Genomic DNA, 13,052 nt, shown 5'->3' on the forward strand with positions numbered 1-13,052 from the left:
GGCAAGCTTCAGCAGTTTAGCAAGGCCCTAAGCAACTTCATAAGACCCTGTCTCCAAATAAAAAATGAAAAAGGTTGGGGATATGGCTCAATGATAAAATGCCCCTGGGTTCAATTCCCAGCACCAAACAAACAAAAAACCCATGTGGTAACATGTGATAAAAACATATAATCTGTCAACTAAAAGAAGAAATGTGAAATAAAAAGGGAAGTACAAAAGCTTCAAATCGAAAACCAAAACCTTAACTATAAAACAAAGTACCAGTATGATGCAACAAGAATTTTGGTGCCGAAACTGAGCCATACAAACTATAAAAATCAGCCATGCCTCTGGGCTTTAATTAAATTTGTCAACAGTAAAACAACACAATATTGCTAATATATAGCAACAATTTTACGTATGGAGATAACCTCATTATGCAGAATCTATCTGCTAGTTCAAAAAGGGCCCTCTTTACCTGACAGCCCACCAGCAAGCCACCGGTTCTGCTGTCCCCACCAAGTCCTCCCTTAATTGCTTTACAACGGTGGCGCTCCACTTGACTGTGCTGAGAATCAGCTGGACAGCTTCTTAAAACAGACTGTCAGGCCCCATCTCCAGAGTTCCTGATGAAACCTAGAACAAAGCTGGGAGTCTGTGCTTCTAGCAAGTTTCCAGCTGATGCTAGGCACCATACTTTGAAAGCCAATGGGCCCAAACAACCTTCACTGACTGAAGAAATGTATTAATGGTGGTGATTTCACACTTAATTCAGGATCTTCTGGAAGCACAGTCTGCAGATCATGAAAGTACATGAGGCCCATCCTTGGGGCTTGAGCCTCAGGTAAGATCCCTCTTTTGCAAAACCCGATGGTTGATCAAACCATTAAGGAAGATACTTCTAAAGAGTAAGTGCAGAATTGTGCAAGCTGTATTTTACAGCTCAATCTCCCAACCTTCTACTTTCTTGTTGCAAAATATGGAGGGGTCATTCACTGAATCAGAAAATCAGTCTAAATATTCTGAAAACAAGCTTAACATTTGCCTAGTTCTCCTTACTGAAAGACAATGTATCATTTAAGAGACATTTTGAATATTTTTAAAAACATCTTACTGAATAGATTTCATATATTCCTTTTCGTCCTTCATCACATTCACGGCGAACCCAATGTCTATTGAGGTAGGCACAGATTCCATTTAGCACTTTGCTTGAAAATCGGTAATCTTCCCATTGCTGAGTGTAGAACTTCAGCACGCTCTCATCCATCAGGTCTTCTCCATCCTAAAAACAAGTTCACTGAAGCCTTAAGATGACTAGTTTGACGCAGATTAAAGAGAAAAGCTAATGAAAAATCTATTCCATCAAAATACACCAATAGAGGAATTCTTTACTCTGTGTACAAAACCACCCTTACTATAAATTCTGACAAGAACGCAGTAAAAAATTCTTTCACATGAAACTAAACTAGAACCTTTTCTATGGCATTAAATATGGATATACATTCACAAAAAGCACTCTGAATTTTTAGAATCTGAGGGCTACTTCTTGTTATAAGGAATTAACTTCAAAATCATCTCTATTTTTGATAATTTCCCTGTTAAAAGAATTAATATGTCCTAGTAACAACTTAGAATATGGGGCAAATATATTCAATTTTAAATGCTTTTTCCCTTCTTTAAATTTACTTAAAAATTATAAAACTATAGAGTCTTTTGGGGTAATCTATTGCATTTTCATAAAACTAAAGTACACTGGCAAGACAGCTCTTCTTGAACCACACTCATGAAGGAAATGTACATTTACCATGAGTATTTTTACTGAGATTTCTACAACTTAAACCACAGCGTATTTAAAGAAAACTAACTTGAAGCTTTTCCTTTTTTAGTGGAATCTAAAAAGCAAAGCACCACCATTTCCAGGTGCTGTGCAGAAGAGGACGGGAGAGGAGAACGGGGTGGGGGGGCACCTCCGCACTCAGGCCAGGACAACATCGCGGGCGGGAAGGTCAAGCTGCCAGAACCAACGCTCCATGAGTAACTGTACTCAGGTGACCCAACCACGCACGCAAACACCTGACCACGTCTAAACACAACCACATTTTTGTTCGCTTAATATGAAATGAACTTTAAAATGCAAAGCTAAGCTGTTCTGGCTTATGATACAGACCTTTTATAAAATGCAAAAATATCACCAATGGTCTGGCTATCAATACTTTTACAAAACACAATACGTGGTCCTGCTCTTGTTAACAAAAAATAAGTAATTACAATGTTCAACTTATACATTAAGACCTTAGTCTTTGGGGAACATGGAAGCGACACTACATGAACCATAGTTTGCAGTCAATTGACTGCGTGTTTCCAATGAGCTTGTGAAATAAAGGAAAAAAAAAAAAAAAAAAAAAAAGCAAAACCACGTTTGAGCAATGTGATTAGCAAAGGCTAAAGAACCTTGTAACTGTTCACTTTTTTTCCCGTACAGGAGATAAAACCCAGGGCCTCCTGCAGGCTAGGCTTAGCACTCTACCACTAAACTACACCTCCAGCCCGTTAATGAATTTGACGGATAATACCAGAAGGGGGTCAAAATATAATGTAGGTAATAAATGGAGACATTTTAATTATATGCTTAAAATGAAAAAGTTCACCAATTTCTTTCTCCATCTCCCCCTACCATACTGGGAACTGAACACCAAAGGATACCCTACCACTTACCTACCTCCCTAGTCCTTTTTATTTTGAGACAGGGTCTTGCTAAGTTGCTGAGGCTGTCCTCAAATTTGGAATCCTCCTGCCTCAGCCTCCTGAGTAACTGGGATTACAGGCATGTGCCACCATGCCTGACTAGGGTTCACCAATATCTAACCACCAGATACAAACTGGCTAACAATTTAAGGAACAACACTATTATAGTAATAATAGTTATCAAAAACGCCTGATTTTAAAAAATAAAAACATGCTTTATGAAGGTTTCATCTTCATAAGAGGTAAAAGACTAAGCGATACTAAAACATTTAATAAGCAAAGTGAAAGACTTAGCATTTAAGGTGAAATCACCATTTCCTCTTTACTTCTATTATAAATGCTCACTAGAAATGTAAAACCTCTTACCTTAAGAAGATTCGTCAAGTAATTCTTCAAAAATTCCTTAAGTCGTTTGTACAGTTCCAGGCCAACAAACTGAGCCCCTCCAGGTGTCTGCCCCTTTTTCGATTTAGAAGGAGGGACGCCAGCTCCCCGTGCTTGGTTTGACTGGTGCACGCTAGTACAGTAGTTATAAACGTGACTTGAAGAGAAGTCAAGGAAACCAACGTCTCCTCAGATGCAAACAGCAGTCAATACGAACACGTTTCCTTGCATTTCACTATCAACACATTGCCTATATGTCAACTGAAACCTGCTACCAACCACAGTGAAAGATTCCACTCCCCGTCAACAGAGCGGAGTCTGCAAGCTCCAGCCACAAGGTGCCTGTGGCCCAGGTAGCAAGTCATGCATCAGGAGACTGCTGAGAAAGAACTGGACCTCATCTTTGAAGGCGTGACAAGGACGGGCAAAGGCACCAAGGAAAGGCTGCAAATGAAGAAGGAAACAGCAATCACAGTATTCACTTCAGGAAAGACAGAGCTAATGACCAGTACAGCAGAGGCAGCTCAGCTATGAATCTTTCTAGAAGCACGTTATGAATATTGACATAACAAAACTTTATTTTAAAATGACTTCTAAATGAATATACACAAAACTACATTCTGAGGACAAAGGATGGAAAGCAGGAGTGGGCACAAGAGCCTTGACCCTATGGCACACTAGAGTCAGGGTCTCAAGCTGACTGGCCAGCGGATCAGGTCTGCCCGCCGGAGAACCGCTGCAGGTGCAGCAGGGCAGGGGACTGTGTGGTCATAGCCTTTAAACCTGATAAACTCATCCTGCATGTGCCGCCACCTGGGTAAAGCTGAAGATACCCGGGAACGCTTACCCGCTCTCAGCTTGGTCGGACCCTGACTAAGCAAAGTCATAAATACTTAATTAGAAATTTCAATATATTACAGTAAAAAGTACCTTAAAGTAACAAAATTACTATCTTTAGGCATTTATTTATTTGTTGTACTGGGGGTTGAACCCAGGGGCACTTTACCACTGGGCTATATCACCAGTTCTTCAATCCCCAGCACTGCTAAAATTAATTTAAAACAATATGAAAAAAAATGAGCCTCTACAGAAACATGGCCAAAGCACACCAACAGAAAATCTAAGAAGTAAAAGAAAATATATTCATGGCTAAAAAACAAAAAAACAAATGAACAAAAATAAAACAATGTGGTAATCAAAGAACTATCTTAATATAGTTAAGTATTTCAACTATACCAATAATCACAGATTACAATAAACCATCTTCTGCTCACAACACAGTTGACAAATCTTAATATGTAGTCCCTCACTTTCTCGTGTTCCACCTATAACCCCGCCACCCAACTTCTTAGGAAGTAACATAGTACAGGTTGTAACAAACTCTATGCCTCCCCCCATCCCTCCCATTCTTCCTTTTATGGAGCAAAACAACCCTTGACTAGCTTGCTATGTACTGTTCCTGTGCATGTTTTTATATTTTACTGGAAAACATCACACATTATTTTGCACGTCATACAGTTTCGGATCATACGAACTAGTCCACACCCGCTTCTGCATCTGCTTCCCGGACGTCAGGCAGCTGCGGCAGTGCTAACACACTGCGGTATGCATTTGCCATGACATATCCACTTTCTCATCGGCATCATTTCAGCAGGTACCGATTTGGGGTGTTTTCAGCATGCCCCTGGCACCCGTGGACGAGGCTGCAGGAGCAGGGACTCGCCAGATGCCTCCAGCCTCCTCGCACACGGCCCAACACCCTGCAAAGCAGCTGCCGGGCAGCCCTGAGCAGCTCACAGGTTTCCACTGACCACAACTTCACCAGGCGTGGACTGTGTTCCCTGCTTTAACGTGTTTCAGTTGATCTTTTCTGTCTCTTCTGTATATTGTATACTCACATCCTCAACAGTTAAAGTTCGCTCAGACATTAATAGGAATACAAAAGGGAATAACCACTTTGGAAAACAGTTTGTTCGTTCTTAATGCAAATTGTGGTCTATTTGGAGACTACTACGCCGCAGTTTAAAAAGTGAGCTACTGGTACCCACATCATGAATGAATCTCCAAAACACTGAATAAAAAGAGTCAGACACGCATTGAATAGTTTCCACCTATGTAAACTTCCAGAACCCACAAAACTAATTCAAAGAGACAGGAATTAGGAGAGTAATTCCTTGTGCATCACTGAAGGGTGAAGAATGATCAAAGGTGACTAGAGGGAACATTTGGTATCTTGAATAGGGTGATGTTTATACAAAAGGATGCCTGTCAAAAATACGCAAACCTGGGACTGGGGAGATAGCTCAGTTGGTAGAGTGCTTGCCTCGCATGCACAAGGCCCTGGGTTCTAATCACCAGCACCACAAGAAAAAAAAAAAAAAAATGCAAACCAGCTGGGTATAGTGGTGCACTCCTGTAATCCCGGCAACTCAGGAGGCTGAGGCTTGAGGATGGCAAGTTTAAGGCCAGCCTCAGCAACTTAGCACAACCTGTCTCAAAATAAAAAAAATAAAAAGGATTGGGGATGCAGCTCAGTGGCAGTGTCCCTGGGTTCAATCCCTAATACCCATCCCCCTCCGCACAAATAAATGACATGCTTTATTATATGTACTTTGTGTTATGTAATTTTTGCCCTAAAAAAAAATAGTTCTACATTTTAAAAAAGGTAGGCACTTTAAAATGTTTCTGCTACCCACTGAGAAACATCAAGTTGCCTTCTGGATTTGGCTTTATTGTGAAAATATGTCCTTATGAGTGGCTATTGCTGAGTAAAGAGAAGTTCTTATGTATCAAGTTTTTACCACAATTTTCTTCAATGGTTTCTGCCACGTCTGGTTTAGAAATTCTACTGCATGTTCTTTTAAAGCCGACTTCTTCACTGAGGTTTCTGATCCAGACAGACTTAACCCGTACGTGATACCCGTAAGTCATTCTCTCTGCACAATCAATGGCTCACAAACCATTCCTCAGTTAAATGGCCAATGGCCTCACCATGTGTATTGCCAGTTCTAGAACACTGTCTATTTCAACTGATTTCAAATAACTGCCTTTTAAAACAAGTCTGTTCTTTCTGTAATGTCCTCTTCTGTCTTTGTCACATTGTGGGGGTTTTATGATTAATTTTGCCAATATCTTGTCTTCTGATGTTTCAAAGAGTCCGTTTGAGTTTTATTAATTTTCATTATTATATCTTACTTCCTTTGGTTCTTTTGTATTCGCTTCTTCACATTTGCTCTGTGTATAAATCTTGGTCAGTTAACTTTGCAGTTTCTCTTCACATTTAAAACGCTAACAGAAATGTGTGCGCTACACACAAGATCCACACCCTGCTGGCGCCGCCTTTCTAGTCTCAGGTGCACATTTTCCCTGTTGTTCAGTATTTTCTCTTTTCCATTAAGAGCTCTGTCTTAAGAGTTCAACTGTTTAAATTTCAAAGTTAATTTTTTCACCTTTAAGAATTTCATTTTAAAATTAAATCAGAAAAATCAGAGAATGTCCCCTTTTTGATAGTTTTTTAAAAATGTGATGAGACTTGTGGCTGAACGTGATTTTCTTAGGAGGGGACGAGGACAGCACTCCACGTGTGCCTGAGTCAGGACTGTGCGCTCCGTAACTGTCAGGTTCCGAGACTGGCAGAGACAGCTAGCCAATTCCGCCTTGCACATCTCTACTGTTATTGGTTTGCCTGTTTATTACTGAGAAATTTTTATTGTAATCTCCCAATATAATAATGGTTCTGTCGATTTCTCTTATAAATTCCCTAAGGTGCCTTTGACATAGTGTTAACAATACAAATTTGGAATTATGTTCCTGGTGACTCAGTCCTTTTCTTTTTAGAAATAGCTGCTTATTTCTAATAACACTGTTGTAGAAACCTACTCTATCTGATATCAGCAATGTTATTCCTTTCTTTCTTTTTTGGTTAGCATTCTCCTGAAGTAGCTTTGTTTTATTTTCTACCTTATTTTTCTATGTTTTGGTCTGTCTACTGTAAACCACCACAGCACAATTAACATTTAAAAACTGAACCTCATAATCTCTGATGGGAATATTTGATTTTACGATTAAACAGTTCTATGAGGCTATTTTGGATTAACTTCTACCATTCTATTTTATACTTTCCATTTTGTACGCATTTTGTTTTCTCCCTTCTATTAGAATGGTAATTTGCTTATTCCATTTACAGTTTTTATTATTTTGAAATCATGCATTCTATTTGAATTCTAGAAATGGGTATCTTAAAATTTGATATACACTGTCTCTGGCCTATTCTGGAAAATGTTTGGCCTTTATCTCATCAAGTATTTCTGCTCTGTTTTCTCCTAGTTCTTCTGCTGCATGTATGTTGGTCAAGTTCCTGCTATTTTCCATAAATCAGTTAAAAACTTCAATTACTTTCTATCACTATCTTTGTTCAAACTTTTGGATTTTTCTGGATATACCATCTGCTTAAGTGAACCTCCATCAGCTAGGTCAAATTTGCTGTTAATTGTACAGAATTTCTTCTTTGCAAGATGTTTTGTTTTCCCCAGTTTTGTTCCTTATCCTCATCGGTCGCTACTCATTTTGAATGGAATGAAATGCGCTCTTCCACATCATCTGACCTGAAGCTCTGGAGCCTGACTCAGCTGCTTGGAGCACGTGCTAACTCCGAGCTGAACTGTCTCCTATGCTTCCCAACTGCAACTCATTCTTGGTGTGGCTTTTGCACTGACTTCCCAGCTTGAAGAAAGCTCCACACACACCTGAGGTGACAAATCCTGAGGACAGACCTTCCCCACCCTCCTTGCATCCAAAGCTGTTTAAGTATTTTCTTGGTTGCCTCCCTGGCAGAGTAGGTTGGTTGATGTTTTGGCACTGCCTGCACTTCCATGGCAAGTTCCCCACCTGCTGTTCCCATGAGGGTTTTGTGTCCTTTTTTGTGGCTGCCACCTTCCAGCCAGCCTTTCCCTGAGTCCCCATGCGGCCTGGGGGTTCCCCCACCTTTGTGCAGAGTCAGCTGTGCATTTATGCTAGATTTCACCCATTGTTCCTTTCTAGGTATTTGTTAGGCTATCTACTTCAGCCTGACTTCTGTTTCTTGGCAACATATTACATTGACTATTAATTTTAAAAGAGTTTTAGAAAACAAACCCAATGATAGCTTATATGCAGTTAAATGGTACTTCTATACACTCAAGGTCAAGAGAGAACACCCTTATGTTTCTGGATTACACTTTGTGAACATTTAAAAACCTTCAAGTGCTTTATTTCTGGCATAGCAGTTATAACAACCTGTTTGGCAACACAGGGAATTCCTTACATCAGCTGTTGGATCCATCCAAGGATCCAGAGCGCAGTCCTACATCTCGGGGATTGAACCCAGGGGTGCTCTACCACTGTGCTGCATCCCCAGTCCTCTTTTAGAGACAGAATCTTGCTAAATTGCTGAGACTGGTCTCAAACTTGTGATCCTCCTGCCTCAACCTCCTGAATATCTGGAATTATGTGTGCCCACCAAGTTCAGTCCCAAAGAAAATTTTTAAAGGTGAAAAAAAATAAAATGGTGGGCCTTAACAATCAACCTACTAATAATAATAAACAGGAATAGGTTAGAACTACCAGCGGAGGACAGAGATGGGTCAGAAGGGACAAAATAACAAGACTACTCTGTATGTTGACACCAGAGACACAGTTTAAATACAAAGACACAAAGAGACTGACAGTAAGTGGATGGAAAAGATCTCCATGCAAACAATAAGCACAAAAAGGCTGTAGAGGCTGGAACTGTCAAACAATAAATACCTCCAAAGAAAAAGAAAGCCAATTTATTAAAAATTATACTTTCCTAATCACAAAGCTTCAAAATACATGAAATAAAATTTGACAGAACTAAGGAAAGAAACACTTTCACAACCACAGGAGAGATTCTATATTCCTCTCTCAGCAACTAAACTCAAGAAAAAAACCAAGACCCAGATGACATAAAGACACTACCAGTAACTTTCACTCCACAGGTGGTTACAACACTGCACATCCAGTAATAGGATATTGCCAACTGTCTCTCTGAAAAAAGAAACAGAATGCCCGACAAGCAGCCTTTGCAGACATCCATGGCTTAACACTCACGCCACGGCACATGGCAGGCTGCTGATGGGACATCCCAAACCAGGAGGGGGGGGGGGGGGGAGAGGCACACAGTCACCACCCGCAAAGCGTCACCACCCAGTTCCAGCATCCCACTGTCAGTGCCACCAACTGCAGAAGCCACAACCAGGAGCACACACACATGCTTGCCAAGGCAGAACACATTAAACAAGTCTCCAAGTATTTAAAAGGACTGAAATCATTCAGTTTGTTCTCTAATAAATGCTGGGTGATATTCAGAATCAGTAATCATGAGCTCCCCAGGAAACCCTCAAATATTTCTAAAACCTCTAAATATTTTTATACAAAGAATAACAGGGAAAAATATAAGTGTCTTGAACTCAATGCTAATGAAAATACAACATACCAAAATTTGTGGAGCAAAGCAAGAAATTCTTTTTTTTTTTTTTTTTTTGGGTGGGGACCAGGGATTGAACCCAGGGGTGCTTAACCACTGAGCCACATCCTCAGCTCTTTTTTTAAAAAATATTTTATTTAGAGACAGGGCCTCACTAAATTGCTTAGGCTGGCTTTGAACTCTCAATCCTCCTGTCTTAGCCTCCTGAGCTGCTGGGATTATAGGCATGGGTCACCAAGGCCAGCAAGCAAGAAATTCTTACAAGAAAATTACGACTTCAAATACATCAAAAAACAAAGTAGGAATAATAATTTTGTTAGAATAATACTCTCCAAAATGATTTGATGTAATTCTTATCAAAATCCCAGTTGGTACCTTCATAGGAAGTGACAAGCTGATTCTAAAACCTATATGGAATTTCAAGAGACCCAAAATAGCCAAAGCAATCTTCATAATAAACAAAGCTGGAGGATTATGTGGCATAATTTCAAAATACATTACAAAATTATAAAATAATAAAGACAGTGAGGTATTGGCATAGAATAAAACAATGGAATAAAATTGGGAATCCAGAAGTAAGCCCATGTATCTGTGGGCAACTAAGTTTTCCAAGGGTACCCAGACCATTCAATAAAGAAAAAATGGTGTTTTCAACAAATGGCGCTGGGATAACCAAATAATCAAGTGCAAAAAAACTGAAGATGGACCCTTAGGAACAAAAATCAACACAAAATGAATCAAATACTTAAATGTAAGAGCTAAAACTGCAAAACCCTTAGAAGAAAGCCTAAGAGCAAATCTTTGCGATCTCAGGATTGGCACGAGATTCTCAGATGACACCAAAAGTATAAGTAACCAATGAAAAAAATAAATGAGTTGAACTTGATCAAAATTTAAAACTTTTTTATGTGTCAAAGTACACCATTAGGGAAGTAAATAGAACCCAAAGGAGCTGTATGTCAAATAACTGATAAGGGATCTGTATCGAGAATATATAAAGAGCACTTACAGTTAATAAAAAGAAAATGATCAAAACATGGGCTGGAGGACCTACACAGACTTTTCTCTAAAGATGTACTGATGGTCACTAAATATTTAACACTCGACATCATTAGTTCCAGGGAAATGCAATCAAAACTATAATGAGATACTTCATACTTGCAAGGATGGCTAGAATGAAAACGTCAGCAAACAAGGTAGGCCAGGATGTGGAGAAACTGGGACCCTCCTGCACTGTGAGGCTGCAAAGTGATGCAGCCACTTGGAGAAATAACCTGATATGGTTCTGCAAATGGTTCAACTAGAACCACCTCCTGATCAAGAAACCCCACCTCCTGGCATCCACCTGAGGATGAGGACACTAATGTTACAGCAGTGTTATCCACAGAGTCCGAAGGAGGAAACAACCCAGATGTCCCCAACTGACTGACAAGATGTAGAATGTCCATGAAATGAACTATTATTTTACCCACAGAAACAAATAAAACATTGATATATGCTGTAACAGTGAAATTGTAAAACATAAAGCTATGTGGAAGAAAGCCAGTCATAAAGGACCACACACGTTCGTCTGCTCAGGCTGCCAAAACAACAGACTCTGGCTTAACACTGAACAACAGGAATTCATTCTCAGTTCTGAAGAGTGCAAGTCCAAGATCAAGGTGCTGTCCTGGTGAGAAAGTACGTCACTTTCTGTCTCCTCACATGGCTGTATGGATAGATAGTATTCTCTGGGGCCTCTTCCTCTTCTTAAAAGAACACATACTGTAAGAACTAAGACCCTGGCCTCACAGCCTCACTTAACCTTAACTATTCCCCCAAAGACCCTGCCTCCAGTACTGTCACATGGGGGGTTAGGGTTTCTTTTATTTATTATTATTATTTTTTTTGCGGTGCTGGGGATTGAACCCAGGGCCTCGTGCATGCAAGGCAAGCACTCTACCAACTGAGCTCTCTCTCCAGCCCCAAATAACTTTTTTTTTTTTTTTTTTAATGTAATGTGCAGCTGACAACAGCCTGTTATGGATGAGTACCCAAATGCTTTCATCCAGAGCAAGTGGGTTGAGTTCCGTGCCTGTGCACACACCCAGGGGACAGGAGAGCCCAGGGAGACACAGTCCCTGCCCTCAGAGCACAGCCTGAAGGGAGAAGAGGCCTGCACACAGCCGGGTGCACGCAGTAGGGCGGGGCAAGGGCAGACAAGGAGGCACTGGCCACTGCAGAGCAAGTGCTGCGGGCTCCCTGGTCTTTTTTTTTTTTTTTTTTTTTTTTTTTTGCACTACTGGGGATTGAACCCAGGGCCGTGTGCTTGCAAGGCAAGCACTCTACCAACTGAGCTATCTCCCCGGGTTAGGGTTTCAACGTAAAATTTATGGCGGACACAACACAGTCCCTAACACTACGTGTTACATGATCACATGAACGTGAAATGTGCAAAGCGAGCTGAACTAGTGGTGGAAAGTAGGCTGGCGGGGGAGGAGAGAAAGTGACAGCTGAAGGGGACAGGATTTCTTTTTGAGATGATGAAAATATCCTAAAATAGAATATGGTAAGGGTCAAATGTATTTTAAGAATATACCAAAAACTACTGAAACATCCATTTTAAACAGATGCTTTGTATGCCATGTGAATTATATCTCAATAAAGCCAGTATTTTTTCTAAAACTTCAATGTAATTCTACTCATAATCCCAGCAATTTGGGGGGTTAACACAAACTGTACAGAGGAATGCAAAAGACCAAGAAGAGTCAAAATAATCTTGGGCAGAAAGGAGGCGGAGAACAAAGTTGGAAGATTATATCATTTAACTTCAAGAATTCTCACAAAGCATGCCTATAATCCAGCAGCTCAGGAAGATCTCAAGTTCAAAGCCAGCCTCAGCAAAAGTAAAGTGCTAAGCAACTCAGTGAGACCCTGTCTCTAAATAAAATACACAATAGGGCTGGGGATGTGGCTTAGTGGTAGAGTGTCCCTGAGTTCAATCCCTGGTACCCACCCCCCAAAAAAAATAAATAGATAAAAATAAAAATATAAAAAATGGGCTGGGGATGTGGCTCTCAGTGGGTAAGAACCCCTGGGTTTAATTCCTGGTACCAAAAAAAAAAAAATTATCATAAAGACTGGGGATATAGCTCAATGGCATGCACGAGTTCCTGGGTTCAATCCCCTGCACTGCCTACCCCCACAAAAAGAAAGAATTCTCATAAAGCTACAAAGCTACAGTATACAATATTACAAACAAAATTTTAAAATACCCACAACTAATATCTCACATGAACATAGATGCAAAAAATATTTAACTAAGGACCAACACATCAGTGAGATACAGCCCTATAAATAGAAGTATCTGTCATTTAACTCTAACAAAGGCACCAAAGCAATTGATTGGGGTAAAGTGTTTTCAGCAAATGATGCTGAACTAACTGTATGGGGAGGTCAACCTCAAACCCTACCTCACACC

At 40.2% G+C, this 13,052-nt stretch overlaps 1 protein-coding gene across 3 annotated transcripts in view; it reads right to left on the reverse strand.

The window, feature by feature from the left end:
- Cul1 (cullin 1) overlaps positions 1 to 13,052 on the reverse strand; it is a 93,287-nt gene that overhangs the window by 41,082 nt on the left and 39,153 nt on the right. For all 3 annotated transcript variants that reach the window (XM_047560730.1, XM_047560729.1, XM_047560731.1), the window contains exons 3-4: positions 3,091 to 3,265; positions 1,094 to 1,261 (exon numbers count right to left, since the gene is read on the reverse strand). In XM_047560730.1, the coding sequence (XP_047416686.1) occupies positions 1,094 to 1,261; positions 3,091 to 3,265 (343 nt within the window). The remainder of the gene's footprint in view (positions 1 to 1,093; positions 1,262 to 3,090; positions 3,266 to 13,052) is intronic.

Source organism: Sciurus carolinensis, chromosome 8 (genome assembly GCF_902686445.1).
Source record: "Sciurus carolinensis chromosome 8, mSciCar1.2, whole genome shotgun sequence".
Taxonomy (NCBI): domain Eukaryota; kingdom Metazoa; phylum Chordata; class Mammalia; order Rodentia; family Sciuridae; genus Sciurus; species Sciurus carolinensis.